This window comes from Argiope bruennichi, chromosome 5 (genome assembly GCF_947563725.1).
Source record: "Argiope bruennichi chromosome 5, qqArgBrue1.1, whole genome shotgun sequence".
Taxonomy (NCBI): Eukaryota; Metazoa; Arthropoda; class Arachnida; order Araneae; family Araneidae; genus Argiope; species Argiope bruennichi.
Genome location: NC_079155.1, coordinates 111,104,793 through 111,130,001, shown reverse-complemented (window position 1 = coordinate 111,130,001; position 25,209 = coordinate 111,104,793). Strand labels below are relative to the sequence as shown.

General features: G+C 29.4%; 1 protein-coding gene across 1 annotated transcript; it reads right to left on the bottom strand.

Annotated features, from left to right (window-relative positions):
- Nucleotides 1-1,126: 1,126 nt before the first annotated feature.
- LOC129969247 (small nuclear ribonucleoprotein-associated protein B-like) lies at nt 1,127-13,351 on the bottom strand. Its single transcript, XM_056083711.1, has 4 exons — nt 13,224-13,351; nt 8,762-9,013; nt 6,703-6,721; nt 1,127-1,345 (listed from the first exon to the last, which is right to left on the bottom strand). The coding sequence occupies exons 1-4, from the start codon at nt 13,224-13,226 to the stop codon at nt 1,317-1,319; spliced, it is 303 nt and encodes a 100-aa protein (XP_055939686.1). The 5' UTR covers nt 13,227-13,351; the 3' UTR covers nt 1,127-1,316.
- Nucleotides 13,352-25,209: the final 11,858 nt, after the last annotated feature.

The following is a 25,209-nucleotide window of genomic DNA, read 5'->3' as shown; positions in this document are numbered from 1 at the left end:
TGCTAAAATCCATAGAAATAAAGCATGTCTGAAGTATGCTTTTAATAAATTATCTTACTTGCAAAACAAAACACTTAAGAATATCATTAGTAAGCAACAAAACATAAAAATATAGCATGTCTGAAGTTTGCTGTCAATAAATTGTATAACATAAATAATATATTTTAACTTATTTCATGACGGGCACCATAATTTGCACAGAGGCAAAAGCAATGCATCAATCTATATCATGAAACAAGAGCAAAATAAAGTAATTTTTTTTTTCTTCATTGATTTTACAATAAGATTCTGATAGGGATTTCTGTGCCATGTGTTGATTTAGACAAGGAAATCTTGGGTATCTTCAAAAGAATGGTGTAAAAATTAAGGATTTTTATCTCTTCACTCCAAATGTGTCAAATACAAGTCATCAGTTTTCTAGGGCGAGAGTAGAATTTTTTTTTAAAAGGTGGTGGGTGAGAATTGAATCAGGAAACAAGAGAACATTTTAGAATGAAATTAACATGGATTATTTTAAGATAAACATTAGGAAATTAATTATAATTTAAAATAAGAAATATCATTACATATATATGTGTGCGCATGTGTGTGTATAACACTTTGTCTGTATTATCTTGTATACATGACAAGAATAATTTGCAAGATTTGGACTCATAAGCAACACATTCCCAGTATGGTGACTTTTCATGTAAAATTTGTGAAAGATTATTCAACTCAAGCAGAATGAAATGAAATTTTCATCTCCCCATAACTCCCTTACATTTGAAGATTGATCAATTGCAGTCTCTTTTATCCTCATGTCTTTAATACTTGTGAAATCAGAGAAAATTTAAGATGATCACCAGAAATGATACAAGGAGAAAATATGCAAGAAAAAAAATCAGCCTTAAGTATTCATAACATTAAATAAAATTTAATTTACAAAATGCATTGTTTCACCATTATTATTACTATCATGCCAAATTTCCCGGGTATTAGCATAATAGATTTGTTTTGAACTCAAAGTCAAACAAACTCTTCCCTTCATAAAGATTCCAATTTTTAGTTCCATTAACATTATTTATTATAAAGAACATTACTAGAAACTCTTTGTGAAAGCGATGGCAGCAGATTAAATGACAAAAAAAAAATTAAAAATAACATTTATTCATTAACATTTTCCACTTGAAAAAAAATTCATGACAAATGATGTGATTGATATATCCATGCAGATTTTGCACAGAAATAATAATGAATAAACAAAAAATGAAATTAGACATGAAGAATTATTCACAGATAATTTTTTATACACAAAATGAGTAATTTCGGATCATGATTTAATGACGATAGCTGCTGCTGCTGCTACCTGTAAAAAACAAAAAATCATTGTCAGCAGATGTGCAACACATTCAAGTTAGAAATTAACTATAATAAAAATTATTAAACACAATATTACAGAACAAAAAGAATAAATTACAGAACAAAAAAAAAAAACTAATTTCTATATAACATTGTACAGCACTTCATTTTCATTCAGTCATTATTATCAATTATTTCATTTTAGTTTTAGCATTTACAATTTTCAACTTTTATTCAGACAACAACCACCTGATTATAATCATTTCAAAAATCATAAAAAGTGACCGAATTAAAATATACATTCTATTTTAATAAAAAATTTTATACAAGCAATTTTAATTTAAATATTTAATTGCTGCATGTATATATGTATATTATATATGTTTAAAACAGTAACATAATCATCAATAATTACACATAACTTTAAAGGTAATTTAATTTTTTCTAACAACTAAAACACTAACATTTGACTTTTTGAAATCCAATCCATTTACTTGATAATGAAATTTCTCACTAACTTAATGTAGTAATGTTAATGTTAGATTTTTTTTCTTTGTTTTTCAAATTTAAATCTTACTAAACCCATTCCTAAAAATATTGAAAATTCAGAATCAACAATATCAGCCAGGAATTTCTATCAAAATAATTTCAATTTAATACAGCTTTAATACAGATATGAAATAAATGGGATAATGAATAGGAATCATTTAAAAATATAAAACATTAGAAATATTTTCCATTCCTAATCAAAAATCAAAGTTTAGGAAAGAAAAAATTAATAATTGAACAATTTATATTTCTGTGTCATCTAGTTAAACTAAATAAAATAAATTTTTAACTATTCAGACATGAGAATTTGTAATTGCAAGATATTCCAATCAATAATTTTATTTACATCTAAATCAATAATATTAAAGAAGAATAGAATGAGGCTGATTAAAATAATAAGTCTGTTTACGGCAGTCAGTAAAGAAACGGGTAATTGGAGGAAGAGTTCATTTCACATAGGTTGAAATTCATTCATGTTTCTTATGTTGGTACGTTTAGCTCCAAATTGGCAATATTTGCATTTGGCCATTATTGCATTAATTTTTTAAAAGAAATTTAAAAAATAATTTACTAAGCTGAAAATCATTTGAATACTCAGACTATTGAAAATATCTGATATTCCTGTCATATGCATACAAAGAATAATGAAAATCAAATAGAGAAACTGAATAACTGTATGTCAAACTATTGCAGAAGAAAAAAAAAAAAATTATGAAATCTAAAGTAGAATTGTGCATGACAAAAAAAATTAATCACTTTCATTTCATTTGTTTGAAATTTATGTTAAGTATTTAATATTAAATTCACCGGAGCAAACGTGAGGTAATCTAATTTAACATTAAAACAATAGTGTAATCGTAATTATTTCATAATTTTTATAAAAAGGTTGTTTATGTTCTAATATAAAGTAAATGTTCATTGTTAATTATGCTAGAAACTTTTTGAAATTTATATTTATTTTTTGTGAAGTATATACTATTTTCCAAAACATAAAATTAAAAATTACTATATTATCAATCTTTAGATTATTTTTTTTTAAAGTTAACTTTGATTTGTAACTTATTTTCAATATGCACAAGTTTTCTGCAACATAATTAATTTCACAAAATTTATAAGTGAAAGCATTCTGAATTTGAAAATAATTTAAGTGTTCATTCAGGCAAGTGCCCAAGTTCCCAGACTTAAAGGAACACCCAAATAAATGAACTTAACATTGCTTTGTTGAAAAAAGCTTAAAAGTTTATTTTAAGATAGTATTGCAGATGGCCATTTATTAATTTCCCCCTGCTTGAAAAAAATCTAATTATTTCAAAGAAAACTTTTTCACAAACTATCGTTTCAAATAATAGTGTGATAAATGAGCTTTTCTTTTCAATGTATATCTGCAGTCATGATTAGCGTAGCAATAAAAGATCCATAAATTCATTTTATTATTTGAGATTGAAAATTCTTCACCCCCAATATCGCCTCAAACTGATGCCAAAAATAAATAAATAAATAACCCCCAGAATTCTATCTCATTCCTCCAATTCAAAATGGATCTTCCTTATGAAAACCTGTTTCTAAAACATCCACCGTAAACATAGACATTTGTCTGGAAGCATTCTTGTAGTAGGCACACAGTATATGAGAAACAATCATACACAAAATTGTCAAGATTTATAAAATAAATGCATATATTGATGCATTCTTCAAAACAGATCTTTTCTTATAATAAAGATGAATTGAACTGTGCACTTCTGTGCATTCAAGGCTTCACAGGTTTGATAATTTGACCTAGACCTACCAAACATGGAACATAAATTTGTTGAAAAGTAGGAAAGCACATGTCAGAGAAATGTCTTTCCCCCCCCCCCTTCTAATATACTAGTTAAAATTTTAAATAAAAACTAAGCAAAAGTTTGGCTTTGCATTGATAACTTCCAAAAGCATTAATTCAAAAAAAAAAAAAAAATTATCTCTTCAACAGCATTTTTTAATTTTCTGCCGTGTAAATGTTTGTCCCTGTGTGTAAACAAATTTAAATAGTAATTTAAGCATATTTTCTAACAAGAATACAAAGGAACGTAAAAATTCTGAAAAAATTTTAAACATAGCATGAACAAAAACATAAAATTCTGGGGAACCACTAAAGTTACTGATAATAATTACTATTAAAGTTATAAATATTTTTTTGGATTTTGTTTTGCAATCCAAATTATTACAGTTATTAAAACAAAATATAATGAAATGCATAAACAATGAAATTGAATTTCTGTCTTTAACACAAGTCATTATCAAAAAAAACAAATATTTAAGAATGCAAGCCATGTATTTGATTTTGAGAAAATTCACAGAAAAATTTATATTTAAAATATTAATATAAAGAAAAATGCTAGATTTTACATTGTTTTAGGTTAGAAATTAAATTACACTATTAAAACACTACAAATAGCAGAATTGCAAATAGTATTACAAATTTTGCAAAACTGAAAGAAAATGACAGAAATACATAGTAAAATTAATCGAGCAGCACAGGGCTACTAAAATATTACAAATTATATATCTATCAAAATTTAAATAAATTTTAAATATTTATAACATTAAATTATAATTATTACAATACAAAAATATTTAGCTGAAAAATTTAATAAGACTAAGTTACATAAAATATTTCATTGATAATTTTAGTGACCATTTCATCCTGGCATTTCCATTTTCAGTTTATATTAAAAGACAAACTAAAACAAAGAACGATAGTTTGGTTAAAATTATATAATAGAATGCGATACAATATTATATATGTTATGGTAAATGTGATTAACTTGATGATTATGTATAATTCCCAGTGATTATTCATAATTGCCATTATACTTATTGGTGATTATAAATAGTCATTGATAATTATATATAATCACCAGCTTAGTAACCCATTTACTGAAACATAATATATAATATTTATATTATTTATAATATTTTATATATTAATATGCAATATTTTTTCATCACATCAGTAAAATGTAAAACATTTTAGTATCTAATTCATTTTTAAAGTAGATGATTTGATTTGCAAAAAGTAAAGAAAGTGCAAAATCTATTTTAAACAGCAAAAATTAATTGATAATTATATCAGTGATTCAAATGTCAGAAAAATAGAATTAATTTTATATTACATCATATAACTACTGATGATTAAGTTACCAATTTAAGTTATACATGTAACAATAAAATTTGAATTAATTTAATTTTAGAAAACATTTTAATAGAAACCGTATCACAATGTTAGTGCTACATTCTCAGGAAGATGCAGAATATTAACATTTTCTGGAAAACTATGTAATATGATAAAGGCAAGATATTTTCACAGCATGAAGAGAAATAACAATAAGAGATAACCAAAAAAATAACCTAATGCAATTTCTGAAAATTTTAGGTTTGCATAAAGCATTAAAAATTGAATATCATTCATTTAACATTAGAAGTTTTATTGCAAAGATTATTAATTAAAATATTCACAAAATGAAATTCTGCATAAATATGTCAATTTCATTAAATATAAACCTGTAAAGTATAGCAATTTTGATGTGCAGAAGACTCGTAATAAAGGCACTACAAAATATCCCAGATGCTGGGAATACTGACTCTCAATAATAGGATAGAAAGTTATTAAAGTTGGCATTTATGAAAATCAGGACAAAATTATATGGGGGATTCACATACAGGATCATTTTACTTTTAATAAATTATATTTAGCTTAAGAATAGTTTTTATCTCATTTTTTTAATTTTATATGGTAAGGAAGTGTGTTTGCATTGATAATATATATTTGATATTTTTAACTTTAAGAGAAATTCTAGGATTATTAAGAATGTTCACTGGAAAAATATTAGCAGTCAATGTGCCTTTTTAGAAAACTACAAGCATCAGGAAATTATAATAAAGCTCATTTTGAATTAAAAAGGCTACAACCAGCTAAAATTGTCAAATACAAGGGTGAATCAATAGAAGCCATTTTAATATCATTAAATAAAGCGTTGGCTACATGTTAAGAGTTTATAAAGTGAAAAGAAAAACTAATATCCTGCCACATGCAAGACATTTTGTCATTCAGTTTCTTAATGCTAAAAGTGCAAGAACAATTAAAATTTACAAAAACATGATGAGTGATTCAATGGTATGGAAATGTGAACAAAGTTTCAATGCAGGGCATGAAAATATTCATGGTGATGGAAAATGGGTAGGTCTCTGAATGATGATGACTTGCTTACAGAAGTTCGAGAATATTAAATGGAACCAAAAGATTCACTATTATGACATTGACAATGCATTTTCCTTAAATTTCCAATTCACTTCATCACCGCAGGCAGTAACTTTCTAAAATGAGGTCATAAAAAAGCCTGTATTCAGCTAAAATAAATACTTAAACAATGGGGGCGATTATATTGAAAAGTAACCTAAACATTGTATTGTATTATGCAATAAAAATGTTTTTTCTAATAATCATTTGTTTTCTTATATTACTTAATTGAACTTTGTTTCTGGATACCCACTTGTAGATTTCAGTTAAATAATAAGATTATTTATGAGGTCTAGTATGGAGAAAAATAAGAGCAGATGGCTTTTATTATTTTTTTTATATTTCATAGAATTTGCACACTTTTATTTTAATATGAAATTTTTTTAACACCAAGAGAAATAACATCACCATCTGTTAACATTTTCCTTAACATCAAAAGAAATAGCAAAATGATTAAACAGTGCAAATTTTTAAATAAAATGACAAAAGTTCATTAAATATCAAAATATTTTACATAAATTTATTAGTAAGTAACTTACTTGAGCCTGCATATCTTTGCTGAAAAAAACAAAGGAAAAGAAATTAGACATCAGAAAAATGGAGAAAATTCAATAAAAATATTAAAATAAAATTCAAAACTTGAACAAATTAAAACAAATAATTATCAAAGCAATGGAAACATCACAAACAAATATAAAAAATCTATTAATAATGTGTAAAGGGCCATCCTTGGGATATAATACAGCTTTAATTCATCTGAGAATTGAAGTATGTAAGTATTGGCTAATTTTAGAGGAATATTGTACCATTCTTCATAGAGATATTGTGAAAGTTCCGGAAGAGATGCCAGTGAAGGACATTGATTCCAGATTGAAAGCTCTAAAATAGACCATAATGGTTCGCTTATATTGAAGTTGGGGGATTACACAAGCCAAGGTAGATATTTTACTTTGTCTCTGTGCTCTGTCAAACCACAAATTGAACAAGTTTTGCTGCTTGAATAGCATTATTTTGGAAAATTTCATTTACTGCAAGAAACGAAGTTTGCATTATAGGATGAATCTGGTCAATTAAAACTTCTCTATGCTTTCCCCTTCCCTTCAAGGTTACAATTAGGCCAACAGAAAATCATGACATTGCTGCTCATATCATGGCAATGGCTAAGAAATCATGATCATACGCTAAAGTAGGTTTCTTCCTGTACCTATCAAATTGTACGGAGAAGTAAGAAAGTTTATTCACCTGACAATATATTGCCTTCCATTTATCAAATCGATTAAGTTTTGTGGCTGTGACACCACTGTAGATGTTGTTTAGAACAATGCAGTTTGGGAATTGCTGCTTTTCTATAAGCATTCTGCTAATGAAGGGCCTCTTAACTATAATTGACATTAGAGAATCCAGAAGCTGAATTAGCTCTGAAGTCACTTTGGATGGGTTTTTTTTTTTTTTTGTTTTTTTTTTAAGATATAAATTAAGATGTTTTTATTAAATACACAACTTCATTAAAGGCACCTCATACTATCTTAACATACATTTTTTATATTTAAAAAGAACTGACTGCTAGGATTATATTTTAATTCGTACGAAGTGCAATGTCATTATGTCACTTTTATCAGAGTAATTCAATTCTTTTCATAACAACTTGAATATATATATATTATTAATTGCATTCTTCAATAAACAATTTCCTAAACATTCTAGTTTTTATTTTTAAATAACTATTCATTTCTATAGAAATGAATATCACAAGTATAAAACAATTAACTTGCTAATAAAATTATTTATATCTTTTTAAAAAATGTTATTTTTATTTTAACAAATATAGTTTTAAAGATAAAATATTTATCACAAGTTTTAATGAATTTTTACATAAATGGTTTTATAAGAAAAAGGGCTTTTTGATTCGATTATAACCATTAAAGATATGGTTAATATAGAATAATAATCTTTAATAAAAATAATTTAATCCCAAGTTACTAAAAAGAATTTTTTTCCCCCTACTCAGAAAATGCTTATCTAGGAATTTGTTAAGTACACAATTATTGAAGTGTAAGTTACAAAGTAAATATTAAATTCTCTTCTGAACATAAAAATCATCTATTTCTCTTACAGGAGCAAATACAAATATTGTTCTTGTAAATTAATAGAATCACGAGAATCGAGTATACATATATAAAAGCTGCAATTTATGATAGAAAAATTTCATCTATAATTAATGCTTGTGAGATTATCAAATCTTCATGCTTGTGAATTATGTTCTTATATACATGAGTAAATATAATTATAAAAATATTCTTCGTGTTTCAGAGAGGTTAATTTTTTTTTCTTTTATATATCACAAGTTTCTAATATAAATGAAAATATTAAAAAGTATAAAAAACTAGTAATATTTAATTTGGCATATTTTAATAATGGTTCACATTATGGAATTTCATACTCTTCTTCACTATTAAAAATTAACTTTAAAATATTTATCAAGCTACAAGGAAATGTAAGGAGTTCAAGAGCCAATATTTATTCTTTAAAACTAATAAATTTAACCAAACAAAATAAATTAAATGTTAAAAAAAAAAGGAATAAAAAAGAGAAACTTACATATGGTTCTTCATCGATTATTATGTTCATTATATGTTCACCCCGAATTATGGCCGTCCCAATGGTTCTCTTGCCTTTGATTACTGGCTTTCTCCTAGGCTTATAGTTCATGTACTCAACACAGTCAATAAGTACCAAGTTCATAAATTTGTCATAGGCTGAAAATGTACCAATGAAGGTTCGGTTATTGCATAAGATAACTCTCATCTTGCAGTTGAGCAACTGAAAAATCTTGTTATTTCTTCCTACAGTCTGTAAAAATACGATATATTATCAGTGCCACCAATAATTAAAAATATTATCTTTTCGACCATTAAACTAACCCATCAAAATTAAGCCTATTCTCTCAGCTTAGAAGCAATAAAAAACTACATTAAGACATATACTATACTAGTTTTTCACCAGCTTAACAAGGAAAAATGCATTTTAGATACCAATTGAAATTTCAGTTAAATTACAAGTCATTGATCAATTTGACAGCCAAGGCCTTTATAAAGGCTACAGAATAGTTCCTTTCTTCCCTTTTCAAAAAACAGGTAAAACAGAAGAACATGCAAAATTTATTATTTTTGCAGTCAGATCCTTCTGTTGCAAGTTCTTGAATTCAACGATGATCACGTACATATAATTTCAGAGATTGGTAGTGGTGAAGTAAGTGTGTGCATGTGTGAGCAAGTAAGTTTGTGAAAGTTTAATATATGTAGGTTGCCTTAAATGAATCTAAAGACTGCTTCAAATAACTCAGAAATGTTTCAATGCTAAATCAAAAAATAAATGCAAACCAAAGAATTTAAGTAAATTGCTATACAAACTTTTGCTATATACCACTTTCTGCTTCATTTAAAAGTGTCTGGAGCACTGCTTCATAATAGGATCAGTAAACTGAATGATATTTCGGGCCACGTTTTAGCGCCATCTGCTAAGCCTTGTTTATCACTGGGACACTAACAGGGAGATGCGGTCTTAGAGACTGCACTCGAAGAAATAACTGAATTATTTGAAAAAGCATCTGCTGAAATCGGTTAAAAAAGTCTGAATTCTTACGAAATCGTCAGCATTCTTTCTTTAAAAGTCAGCTGCAATGGAATTCTTCGCAGTTCTCGTAATTCTTTTGGTGCTCTAACTGTTGGTTTCCTTGATAATTTGTTATGTCGACAATTGTGCAAGAATGGATGTCAGTAAATGGGATAAAAGACAGTATTTCAAACCTGCAGAATGGATGAAGGGTGAGTGAAATATATTTTTTTACCAAGTTGATGAAGTTGAGAAAAGGATGCTTGTTTGAAATTTTGTACGGAAAATGTTTCAATTGCTTCTTCCACCCTTTCTTTTTTTCCCTTTTGGTTATGTACTGCTCCTGTTATCCATACAGTTCTTATGTTCAATGTGCTAGCGAAGTTACTAGGATGTTTTAAAAAGTTAAAAAAATCGCCCCTGTGCCTTCTACAGATGCCGAAGGTATCGCATGCTCTAACTTTTGTTCTGCACCCAGCAGACCGGAGCAACTGGTCTGAAAAAAACAATACTTATCAATAAAAAAAACCATTATTATATTGCGGAACGTGGTAACCCTAACTGTTCCACAGAAGTCTTTCTTTACCTTGTCCGCCATCTTTATTGCCGACTTGACATCCTTGGCGCAGCAAGGGGCACACTAAACTTCACTTTTACCAACTTTCCATTAATGAGTAATTATAGTTTTAAAATGGCTGATAAATATTTTATTTACCAATTAACTGTATTTCACAGCAAATAGTTTGCCAACTTATGTTTTTTTTTTTTTTTTCTATTATCAGTAAATACAACTTTTTTATTTATTCAGGCATATAAAATTAATCACTTTGTGGTTATAACTATTTGCAGCATTATATACATTTCATACGTATAATTTAGAGCTACTAATAGCATTTTAAGGAATTTGTGCCCATAATCATGCACATTATGAGGTCTATCTATTAATATAATAGTCAATTTAGTTTCGTATTCCAATGCATTTTTAGAATATTGATTGGTACTTACGTATTAACGCCAACGCAACTACAGATTAAGCTTTTTATTCGCGCATTATAGCAAAACCCGCCAAATTTGTAGTTGGGGGGCGTTAATACGTAACAAGATTGCTCTTTATTAGCGCAAAAAACGCCAAATCTGTAGCTGCGGTGGCATTAATATGTAAGTACCTGTTGATTTACTTTAGATTACCTTTTTCATTTTAAAATTTTTTGAATACATACATGTTTTTATTTATCTATTATAGCTCCCAACTTGCTGATTCCAAGTTTGTAAGTAATATTATTGAAGCAGAGGATTAATTTTATAATTATTCTAATAATTAAATTATCATAATTATTCTTAATGGAAATGCTAATATATTTTATTATTCAAATATATATATATATATATATATATATATATATATATATATATATATATATATATATATATATATATATATATATATTTACAATCTTATTCATTTGGCAACTATGAAAGTAAAGTTTTTAAATGGACCTTCTTGCGATTCCTTTTCAGTCTGGCAGCCATACCAAACAGTTGCTTATTCTAGCCTGCTAGTTGGAAGTCTGCCACTGGCTGCTCCTTTAGTTATTATATATAAATGTATTATTTCAGGCTTTTTTTTAAATTCCAATATGGTATCAATTACTATGATAAACAACAGACATTTTATACATACATTTCTTATTCCCAGAAAAATTCATTCCCAATTTAAATATATATTATATTAAATAATTATGACAATTGAATATTTAAAAATGAGTGTTTGTTAGTTTTCTATCCATTCCCATACTATTCATTCAATTATTATGATACTTTGATAAGTTTACTCATTCTTAAAAATTCAAAATTGCTTACTTTGGCATATTGTAATACTTAAACCATATCAAGAATATCAATGAGGCATAATTTGTACCAGATATTAAAAAAAGTTTAGCTTTATCTTTGCTGTCCATGTTATTAAAGAGTATTAAAACAATAAAAAAATAAAGATATTGTATCATAATTGGATAAATGTTATATGAACACACAAATATTCATTTTTTATAAATTAGATACAAATTATAAAGAATATACGGGAGGGGGGGGGAGAAATTACTGAACCAATTGAAAATGACCCAAGTTAATCTAAGAATGCTTAAAAATCTTCAATTTAACCAGTAAAAAGAAATTTCGAGCTTAATAATATATTGATGACAGCATGAAACAATAGTTCTCACTCTGAAGTTCACAAAGTTAATAATACTTTCTCGTATGTGTAGAGATAAACACGAACGCATTTACATTTAGACTTTTTACAAAATGAAGACTAAATTTTGTTAAGCTCCATACTTATCAATTTTTTAATGTTCAAAATTAAATGCAATGACTTTGCTGCAATCAAAAATGAAGTTACTCATAGAGTCTATCACTACAAATATAAAGATTATGTTTAAAAATCCAAGTTTTCATGAATAATTATAGATTAAATTCTTTAAGACCAAGGGATTTCTTTATATATATATGTGTGTGTGTGAGTCAAACAGAATCAACAAAACACTGTATATCCATGAGTATTGCCAAGAAATTAAAATTTAATACAACAGTAATTCCAATGCACATCATCCAAAAATAAAAAAATACTGTATATGTAAATACATAATTTTAACTAGATACAATAAGTGATATAAAACTTTCGATTGTGTTCATTTATTTAATCAATAAATATGCTAAAATCTAGCAATAGCAAAGTATTTTGGGTTTCAGCTGGCACAGAAATTGAATTGTGCAAATAAGAAAACGAAATAATAATGCATGTAATAATGCGAACTATGTAATAATGCGAAATGTAAGAAGTGATTTAATTCCTACGCGCAGGCGGAATGATTTGTCAGATGGCTAGCTCGTTTTTTGGCATTTCAAAATGGACGAAAATTTACAATCCCCTATTCTTTAAAGACTCAAGATGGCCTATAAATGGCTACAGAATCGGAAATTGGTTTCGAAAACGAAAGCAAAATGTACCAAAGCGATCCTCTAGGCCTAATAGAAGTTTTAAAGTACTTAAATTACGTAGTACCTATTTACATATTAATATTGTTTTCTGTCTTTTTGGGGGGAATTTACTAAGATCGAATTATTCCAAAGTGGTTCTTAATGACTTGTACATTAAGGCTTATATTCAGCATCCTGGAGTTACAAAAAAAGAACTCGCGCACCGGTGACTAGAATCAACCCAATAGCTTTACATAAACATGAATTTAAAAAGTTCATGCTTTAAAAGATGAAATTAAGAATTTTTCTTTACTTCCTTACATTTTTAAGCATCTAGAATAAATAGAAAAAATTCAGTATGCTGAAACAAAAATTGAATACTTTTGAAAAATAATAAAAGCTAACAAATATACAAAGAGTAAAAGAAAGGACATGACTGACTAGAAATGCATTTTTATAGAGAAAAACTTACCATGATTGGAATAGATGAATATTGTCAATTTAAAGAAAATAATAAAAAGTTAACAAATTCAGAATCACTTGACAGTATTATCATACGGCTTCGCGGGGTTTAAATTTATTACTTCACTTCTATTCAATTTCACTGAAATAAATTCTTGTTGCCAACTTGAAAAATGATTATATAAATTATAAAGTAAAATATTCCAAAGACAAATTTAACAAATGCTTCAAATAAAATACCCCATCAGTGATGAAGGAAGTAAGGAAACTGTTGAAACATTCGAGTGTCATTTGTCAGAAAATACTCACAACAACAGGACAAAAAATTATCAAATATTCAAAACTTTTCAAAAATGAAGAATTTATCAAAGTTTTATCAATGAAACTTTGCAAAGGGTGTAAAATATTTCAGAATTACGAAGTACCTATTTACAAACCAACATTGTTTTCTGTCTTTTTTGGGGGAATGTACTAAGATCGAATTATTCTTGCAGCATAAATGCAAAATGATCAATAAACTTTAAAAGTTAACTCGTTCATTTGTTGTAAACGCCGTTTTCTTTGGTTTTCTGCATCGTTAATTTTCCATTCATGATATTTTGGCAGGGACCTGCAGAGCTGGAAGCCGCTATCGTCATCAAACATCTTTCATTTGCACTCAAAATCTTTACTTTATTTCCTCTCATTTAAGTGATTGATTTGTTTGCTTTTAAGCACTATTAAATCAATATCTTAACATCATAAAAAAATATTAATTAAATGAAAGGGAAATTGAAAAATAGTGGCGGTGTAGTTCAACGTGGGGTAAAGACGGAATGTTTGCTAATTTCTCATTAAATGCATATATAACTAATTTTTGTAATTTAGGTAGGGATGACGAATGTTTTACGAGCGGTTATTATGTAACCAATATCAAAAGTGACAAATACCAGTGATTAATATTTTTCAAAGAGGGGTGTGATCCAAATCCCTGGTGATATTTCGATTATAGGTCTTGGATCACGATAGAAAATAAAAATCGATGCCATTTGTCCAATGGAAGCTTTCGAGCAAGAGTTTAAACGTGCATATGGAAAGTCCTTTACCCACTGATGCACTTTCCAGCAACAGACTAGAGATGCATAATCCACGATTTTTTGAATAACAAATAATTTTACTATCGTTATTTTTAAATATTTGTTCCAAATATCTGTTATTGCAATCATATTATTAATTAAAAATTGTTACTTTGTATTAAATATAAAATTTATTAATTGTAATTAATTAATTTACTAATTTAAGTAACGTGTGATTGAGTTAATTTATCTATTTGAGCTTACTTCTTAAATTTGATTTTTGTTTCAAAACTATTTATTTAATTTCTTTATTGGAGTAAACCATATTCTGAAAAATTTGAATTAAATATACATGTCATTTCTTTAAATTGTTTACTTTAGTTCTATATTCTACCAATAGATGCAAATGCAAGTCACAAGCAATTAAAAATGATTTGTATGGAATAGTGCATCATGAAATGCGAATATCGGAATGTCAAGATCACTCTCATGAAGTGGAGCGGCGACTTCACACTTTCCAGTGAAGTTACCGCTCCAATAAATTCCAGTGATATGCAATTCAATGATACGATAATTTAGCTAAAAATTTATACACGATCGATCATTCTTAGGTTAATGTACCAAAAAGACACCGAAGGTTTCAATTTTATGTATGATATTAATGTAAATTCTTAAAGTCGGCAATAGATAAATTTGTTGTAAGTGGAAAAGGAATAAAAAGAGTAGTGGATTTCCTTCAATCTTAACACGTAAAGGAACAACTCCCATTATCGACATTACGCTATAAAAACTTAGCGACCTGAGAGAACATCTCTGAAAGAAAAGAAGGGGTATCCGCTGATCTCCGACCCTCCAGGGGGAGGGCAGGAAATAACAGAAAACACAAATATTCTTCTCTTGTGTCCTGAGGGTCCCATCCTCTTAATGCAAATAAAGGGAAAAGGAGAAATCTGTGAATGGGTTGCAAAATGAACGGACCGCTTATCCTTCGAATTATCGTATCATTGAATTGCAAATCACTGAAATTTATCGGAAGGGTGACTTCACTGGAAAGTGTGAAGTCGCCGCTCCACTTCATGAGAGTGATCTTGACATTCCGATATTCGCATTTCATGATGCACTATTCCATACAAATCATTTTTAATTGCTTGTGACTTGCCTTTGCATATATTCCGTTTACTGCGGGCGCCATCTATTAGTAGAATATAGAATTAAAGTAAACATTTTAAAGAAATGGCACACATTTTTATTTCAACTTTTTCAGAAGATGCTTTATTCCAATAAATAAATAGTTTTGAAAAAAATCAGATTTAAAAAGTAAGCTGAAATAGCTAAATTAATTCAATCAGTTACTTAAATTAGTAAATTAAATGCTAATTACAATTAATAAATTTTGTATTTAATATTAATTAATAATGCGATTGAAATAACAGATATTTGGAATAAATATTTAAAAATAACAATAGCAAAATTATTTATTATTCAAAAAATCATGGTTTATACATCTCTAATTTTAGGAAATTGACAGTATTCTTTTTCTTGTTTTATACAGGGTGATTTTAATTAAACTTCCCCTATAAACAGCATCCTACAACGCAAACGGATAAACTGATTGCAACGAAATTTAGTGTATAGTGTGCACCAGATGGCGCTTTTTTTGAAAAACATTAAATTTAACAGAAAAAACGACCGAAAAGGAATACAGAAACAATATAAATAATCCAGATGATCCAGATAATGAGTGTGGCCGGCATACAGAATATTGAAAAACATCATGAGAATAATGTACAATATCTTGTGCTAATAGGGATGAGTCTAAAGGTGAAAAGAGATGATGATATCATAAGCTAAAGCCAATGTCAATAGGTTTATATTCCGCACAACACATTGAATGATAACTGTTTGTGGGGGCTAGCGTTATGTTGTTGGAAAACGTCCTCTAGGTAGATTGGTTTGGTTTGGTCCATTTTTTAGAAAATGGTTTACTCCAATAAAGAAATTAAATAAATAGTTTTGAAAAAAAATCAAATTTAAGAAGTAAGCTGAAATAGATAAAATAATTCAATCACACGTTACTTAAATTAGTAAATTGAATATTAATTACAATTAATAAATTTTATATTTAATATTAAGTAATAATTTGATGATATCATACGCTAAAGCCAATGTCAATAGGTTTATATTCCGCACAACACATTGAATGATAACTGTTTGTGGGGGCTAGCGTTATGTTGTTGGGAAACGTCCTCTAGGTAGATTGGTTTGGTTTGGTCCATTTTTTAGAAAATGGTTTACTCCAATAAAGAAATTAAATAAATAGTTTTGAAAAAAAATCAAATTTAAGAAGTAAGCTGAAATAGATAAAATAATTCAATCACACGTTACTTAAATTAGTAAATTGAATATTAATTACAATTAATAAATTTTATATTTAATATTAAGTAATAATTTGATGATATCATACGCTAAAGCCAATGTCAATAGGTTTATATTCCGCACAACACATTGAATGATAACTGTTTGTGGGGGCTAGCGTTATGTTGTTGGGAAACGTCCTCTAGGTAGATTGGTTTGGTTTGGTCTGATTGTTTTTTTTATGGCGCAAAGACCAATACCGGCCAAGCTGTGCCAAAATACAAGAAATTTACTCATTACATTAAGGGGATATAAAGTTAAAATGAAAATAGAAATTAGATACTATGCATGAAATTGATGTCAAGTAAAAATGAAAATACATTAATATGATAAGGTTCGCCAATTATATCTTTCAAATTTGGATAATCTCTGCCGAAATATTTTATTCTTAGAAAGCGGTATTTAGGGCATTCGCATATGATATGCTGAACTGGAATTATAGTACTACATTTTGTACAAATTGGAGCTGTATCTGAATGAAGTAAATGTTTGTGAGTAAAATAAGTATAACCTATGCGAAGCCTTTTTAACACAACACTCATTCTACGGCTGAGAGAATCATTCTTAAAACAAGAAATAAATGGTTGGATGGAATGCAATTCATTATGAAGTTGCGAGTCCCAAGTACGCTGCCATATACGAATCTCTACGTTAAACTACTAGAACATGTTGTATCTAGGAGAGAGAGGGAAAATGGCAGCACAATGAATTCAATCATCGTCTAATGTGTAAATTTAAAGCCAAGGAGCAAGGGATTGTAGTGATCTAGCGCCATCTTTCATTCATGTCATTCTAAAGCGCTACATATCTACTTTCCCTAATACAATCTATGTTAATACTTCTCCCGGGGAATCCCCGTTCTATGTATACGTGCGCTAAGCAGTGATGTTCCGATGGTTGTTAGTGAAATAAAGAGTTTATTTTTCTAATAGCGATAAAATGCATTATACAACACTCTACATGAACATCACCACAGGATAATAATGTGTTGGATTCTGCTGACATAGGAAATTATTCTTTTGACCATCACTCCTAATGTAGGCCAAATGTATCGAAGCCTCAAACGGCTTGAATCCAAACGTTTTCTATTAGTTCTTACTAACCAAATTACAATCATCGTTGATACCAAGACAGAAACGGATATCATTTGAGAACATAACAGGTATGGACTCCGCACTCCCATAAGATCCAGTATGACACCACTGATGGTATAAAGCTAAATGCATATAATTGTGAATAACTAACGCAAATAGTAGTCAGATGTCCTGGAGCGTCCTGTAGTATGAATGCTACAGAACGTCTGAATCGAGAATTCTCTCAAGTTATCGATTTCTTATTGTCTGTTATGTCATTTTGGCGCCAACAGAAATTCTAATTTCAGCTATATAAATACAGTACGAATCGCCTCATCATGAGGAGAATACGGTAATCTTTCCTTTAAATAGTGATATGTGTGCGGTAGTGTCCAGTTTTTTTGAGGCAATTCTTTCCTGTGATCACTGCTGCAATCATAATGCATAATGGATATACATCCGCTAAGTCTTTGTGCAATATGATGGGGAGGAAATTCTTCTCGTAGCCTTACCTCGTTCAATCGCAATAAACTGTTGAATCTATAGGAAAATAATTGCAGTTATCAGAAGGGTTTTTTTTTTAAATTAAAACTGGTATAATTAACACATATTAAATTTCAGCATTAAAAGTAAAAAAAATCACTTAGAATTTTAATCCACACTTTTATTCTAGGGATGACGAATATTTACGAGCGGTTATTACGTAACTAATATCATAAAGTCACAAATACCAGTGATCAATACTTTTCAAAGAGGGGTGTGATTCAAATCCTTGATACGTCCCTACTGGTGATATTTCGATTACAGGTTTTGGATCACGATAGAAAGTAACAATCGATACAATATCAGTGAAATTTACTGGAGCGGTGACTTCACTGGAAAGTAACAATCGATACGATCTGTCCAACGGAAGCTCTCGAACAAAACAGAAAAGGAGAAATCTGTGAATGGATTGAAAAGTGAACGGACCGGTTATTGGAATTATCGTATCATTGAATTGCATATCACTGAAATTTATCGGAGCAGTGACTTCACTGGAAAGTGTGAAGTCGCCGCTCCACTTCGTGAGAGTAACCTTGACTTTCCGATATTCGTATTTGATGTTGCACTATTCCATACAAATCCTTTTTAATTGCTTGTGATTTGACTTTGCATTTATTCCGTTTACTGCTGGCGCCATCTATTGGTAAAATATAGAACTAAAGTAAACAATTTAAAGAAATGACATATATATTTAATTCAAATTTTTTAGAAAATGGTTTACTCCAATAAAGAAATTAAATAAATAGTTTTGAAACAAAAATCAAATTTAAGAAGTAAGCTGAAATAGATAAAATAATTCAATCACACGTTACTTAAATTAGTAAATTAATTAATTACAATTAATAAATTTTATATTTAATACAAAGTAACAATTTTTAATTAATAATATGATTGCAATAACAGATATTTGGAACAAATATTTAAAAATAACGATAGTAAAATTATTTGTTATTCAAAAAATCGTGGATTATGCATCTCTAGTCTGTTGCTGGAAAGTGCATCAGTGGGTAAAGGACTTTCCATATTCACGTTTAAACTCTTGCTCGAAAGCTTCCATTGGACAAATGGCATCGATTTTTATTTTCTATCGTGATCCAAGACCTATAATCGAAATATCACCAGGGATTTGGATCACACCCCTCTTTGAAAAATATTAATCACTGGTATTTGTCACTTTTGATATTGGTTACATAATAACCGCTCGTAAAACATTCGTCATCCCTACCTAAATTACAAAAATTAGTTATATATGCATTTAATGAGAAATTAGCAAACATTCCGTCTTTACCCCACGTTGAACTACACCGCCACTATTTTTCAATTTCTCTTTCATTTAATTAATATTTTTTTATGATGTTAAGATATTGATTTAATAGTGCTTAAAAGTAAACAAATCAATCACTTAAATGAGAGGAAATAAAGTAAAGATTTTGAGTGCAAATGAAAGATGTTTGATGACGATAGCGGCTTCCAGCTCTGCAGGTCCCTGCCAAAATATCATGAATGGAAAATTAACGATGCAGAAAACCAAAGAAAACGGCGTTTACAACAAATGAACGAGTTAACTTTTAAAGTTTATTGATCATTTTGCATTTATGCTGCAAGAATAATTCGATCTTAGTACATTCCCCCAAAAAAGACAGAAAACAATGTTGGTTTGTAAATAGGTACTTCGTAATTCTGAAATATTTTACACCCTTTGCAAAGTTTCATTGATAAAACTTTGATAAATTCTTCATTTTTGAAAAGTTTTGAATATTTGATAATTTCTTAATCCTAATTTCTTGTGCATGCTCAAAGGTTGCGCATGGAGAGATCGACTTCAACCATAAGACTGTCTTCCCCATCTCATTAAGAGCAATTCTGTCACAAATCTAACTCACAACACCCAATCAGAAAGATAAATAATGTCTACAAGATTTACAACGTGTATTTAAAAGAAAAAATATTGGTATGTTCATATTAGATCAATTGCGAAATTTGAATAGATATCACCTTTCGAATGTGCAAACATGGATCCCAAATTTCATTTAAATAGCACAATTTTTATTTGAGATTTGATTTTCCTTCAATGTATTATACAAAATTGTATATCTAATGTCTATTAGATATTAATACACATTTTTTCCTTGAAATTTGATATATAGTCGAACCCCAATTGAATGAAAATTTTATTCGTTTAATTGGAAACTACTGGTAATATCGGGGTCCAAAAAAGTCTAAAATTGAAGTCTGCTATCGCAAATTTCAAGTTTTCATGTGAGAACATTATTAATTTTTTCAATCATTGTTTGTCTTAATTAATTTAAGTCATGGACCAGTCTAAACCGGTTGAAACAATCACATCATCATTATCAGATTAAGCATGCGTCAATGTTTAAAACAAAGAAGGGTTGGGTTCCCCTCCTCCCACCCATCTCAAAGTCGTTCAAGCTTCAAAACTTTATCTCAAAACCAATTTTTGTCAAAATACGGTTTAAATTAGTTTAGGATGATTGCGTAACTATTATATTGTGTAGTCGTTAACTTTTAGAAAAGCGATGGCTTTTTTCATTCCAAAATCGTTTGAGCTCCACAATTTTTTCTGCCAGCTAAACAAAAATTAAAAATAAAAATTTTAAAAAATTATATTATTTTTATCATTATAATATATATATATATATATATACACCTTTCGATACCTCTCCTCACGGTTTCATGTTGATTCCCGTTTTCATCTTTTCTTCTTCGGGCGATAATTTCTTGCGACACTGTTCTTAATTGACCAGATAGGAGAATCAGATACATGGCGAACATTCGCACCAACTTGTAACTTTTTCTTGGCTATAAGTCATCAAATGGAACAATCTTTTTTACCATTTTCTAATAACCTTAAAAACGAAACATTGATATCTCAAAAGCAATAAATCGCCCGTGCATTTTGTGACTTCAAATACTTTTACCAAAACAACATCTTGTTCTCACATGATAATAAGAATTCTGTAATTACTTTATGGAAAAGCCCTAGTAAATAACCACACAAAATTATCCATAATTAGAAATTGCACACTTTTTATTCAGTAGATAAAAATACAGAGAATTATTCTGCATTAGTTAATTTGAAATTTTAAACCATGGACTAAGTAATATACAACAATTCTATTGCTATTTTGGCGTATTTTTCCCTTACTTGAAGTTTTAAAATATTTTGATGAAGAAGCTATTAAAGTAGGAATTGCATAAAATATTTAATTATTAAAATTTTAACGAACTTTAAGATTGGCTAACCGGCTGGTCGCCAAAGGCGGTTAGTTATTCAATATTTCAGAAGCCCCGAAAAGATTAATCCTTTTTTTCCCCTTGTAGAATGAAAAATGGGTAGATTGTGCAAATTTCGCACGTGTTTATTGGGAAATAATAATCATCTCTTTCTACTCTTGGAAAAAATTTACTCTTTCAAATTTTATAACATATAGAATTGGGTCACTCTAGTCTAACCGCAAAGAAGAAAATGCTTGCCTCGTAATGATGTGGAACTGCATGATCGAGCTCTGCTACACATAACGAATAATAGCACTCATTAGGAGCAGAAATGAGTCTAACCCTCGGAATGAGGTATGACCCGTCATCATCGATGGGCCTAGAGAGAAACGTCACAATTTTTATGTCAACCAGGATGGTGAGAATCAATCGTCATGCCGGAAGTTTCTCATTCTCATGTTTGAGATGGTCTTCAGTGAATGAGCATTTGGTTGAGTTTTATTGGCGTAAGAACGAATTTTTAGCTGTGCTACGCCAAGTTTACATAGGATAAATAAGGTCACGGTGATATAAAAATTATAGTGATATAAAATTAAAAAAGTAGAAATTCTAAAAGCATTATGATCTAATTTTAATAAAAGAATCTAAGAGAGAATAAGAAAGTCCTAAAAGATATAAAATGTATTTTGTCAAAACTGTTTGGAAGAAATTGTTAGAGAATAGATAGGATATTATTGGCTAATTTTTTGTTGTTGTTGACAGACATAATTGGCCCTACTGCTCCAAACGTAAGGTGGCTTTACAGGCATAAAGAAGTTTATAACGTCGTTGTAGCATTAAATAATTTGAGGTTAGTGTTAAAGGCAATTCTTATAAAATCCAAGACTGCTAAAAAAACAATTATTATTGACAAAATTGCATAAAAAGTAACGAGAAAAAGACCTGTCTCAATAATGTTATGGTAAGATTTTGGTCAACTTTCAAATACTCGACATGTCCGACCCACATAAAAGCTAAAATTTAAAAAATAATAAGTGAAATAAAAAAAAATAATAATGAATGGGAATGAATCGAAACAAGGAAATGTTAATAAGGATTTTTCTTATTGTTTTGCTATCCTTAATCTCTCATTTCACTTTCTAACATCTAGTTCTTTCTTTCTCTCTCTTCATTGACTTTCATTGTTTTTTTCAGCATCTGTGTGTGCTAGAAGTTTGGTGACTGAGTCAGTTAGTTGGGGGATGTTCGTTCTTTTCTGTTTGAGTTTTTTGATTGCTCTCCATAACAAGTTATCTTGGGGGTTGAGCATTTCGTTTTGATGGATGTATATGCTTCTAATGTATTCTAGGACCGCAAAGCGAAATTTTTCCGGGGCTTTGTTGTACTGAGATTTTGAGGCTGGGTCTCTATTTCTTTGCCAGATCTTTTTTGTTCTATTTCTTTCTGTTTTTAGGTCTCTTATGTTTGGAGGGAGGTATAATTTTCCATGGTGTTTGAGGGGTCTTGAGCTATTGTTGTATGCCAGGGTAATATTTTTTGTTAATTTGACTATTTCATTTTCCAGGGTTTCAGTATTTTCAATTTTTGGGATATTGAATGGGACGTTAGTACTGAGAAATTTTTTGTAGTTTATCCAGTCTGTTGTGACATTATTTCTATTTATGATTAGGGGTGTGATATTGAAGTTGAATTTGATTATCACTGGGTTGTGATCTGAGGGGAGATCTGATATTGAAGCTATTTCATGGTTGTATGAAAAGTTTTTAGTGATAGCGAGGTCTTCCACGACTGCCCGGCAGCTGCGGGTGCTTCCTTTTATAGGTCTCAGGAGGCGGGGCTAGAAGCCTATCAACCAATCAGGAACGTTCGAGGCGTAACTCCGTTCCTACTGGACGGATCGGGAAAATTTTCGATGTTTCGGGTATAATCTATTTTGGCGCTAAAGTCGCCAAATTCGTCGCAAAGTCTCCAAATGGTCGCCAAGTTTGTCGCCAAGCTCTGGGATCTCCTATGGAACCCACTATGCTGGGAAACCGCATTAAGGATTCGCAACAATATTGTTGGACCCAAACCAACTTTTTTTCTGGTCGCATTTTCATGACGTAATTCTGCACCATGTGTTGGTGATATGCAAGAAATATTCTTCTGGTTTCTTCTCTGCCGCACTGCTCTAAAATGGGTAAATCTGCACAATTATGGCATCTTCGACTTCCTATGCTGCTTTTGTGGGATGGTTGAAGATTAATACAGGGTAAGCATACAGAAAGTCAGAGGTTGAAATTACAATGCGTTCTGAAAGGTCTTCAGTAATACAAAATATTGTTTTAACTTGGCTCAGTGGTAGAATACTATGAACTGAAAGCGACTATTCGTAAGTTCGTATCTGACTGCAGGCAAGTTGCCTAAAAATTGCTTTGATATTGGTTTACTTTCTGTTATTTCTCGTTTGTTCTAGAATATTCTTTTAATTTCTGTATCTTTCTGAATATGGAAGATTCAAGTAATTTCGTCTTGTGGATAAAAACGGATGTAAGGTTTAGTTCCTTAAAAATAGTGTCTCGAGTTGAGATTAGCGACTGTTATCTCTGACATTAATTAAAGAATGGTTTATCTACGCTAACTCCATCTAAGCGATAATATCATGAGCGGAATGAATCGATCTCATATTCAAAAATGAAGAATACCCATATGATAAAAATGAAATACCTCTACTATTGTCAATATAGCTTTAATACAAATGAAAGCTAAATTTTCTTATAGGTCTGAAACCAAATCACTATATGGTGAATTTTCCAAAGTTTCCTTTAAATCTGCTGATAAATTTTTAATTTTATCACTGACAATTTTTGTGATCAATCATTTATTTATTAGCTTCTCTCTAAACATTGTTTCTGGTTTTGCACTAATAATTCAAAAACAGAATTCCTCATAGATTATTTTTATCGTACTTCTTAAAGTGCAGCATGTATGAAGTTCCAGGATATTCTTCATAGCTTTGCTTCTGATAAGTTCTTCAGTTTATTTAATCGGAATCGAAATTCGATAATGACGCTATTCAAATACGAGTGATGATATAATAAATTTTGGGTCACTAACACAAGTTAAATCATTTCTAAAGTCTCAAAGTGCGAGAATTGATTTCTAGGCTAGGTTTAGTTGATGTATTAAAAGTAATTACTTGTATTGTTCCACAAAAAAGTGTTTTTTGATTGATACGGTACTTGGAGTTGGGGCAAAGCTGACATAGGTTGGGAGATAAATCGTTTCGTTATACAAGGAGATAATGATACATACAAAACTAAACTTACTTTTTTACTGCAGTGGTTGATTGATTAATCCGGTCAGCCTGCCAATCAAGAATTTTTTGAAATTTTAAAACTCATTATTAGATCATCATGCTTGATCACCATGGTGATCAATTTGCTTGTGTAGATATTGTGGCCACTCATACAATTAACATGATCCGTAACTATTAAATGCGATAAAATTTTTACGAATCTATACTACTAATATAAATGTGAAAGTTTGGATGGATGTTTGTTAGTCAATCACGCCAGAACGGCTGAACAGAATTGGATGAAATTTAGCTGAGAGATAGATTATAGTCTGTAATAGGACATAGGTTATTTATTCCGTTTAATGGAGTGGTTAATTGTTTATTAATTAAAAA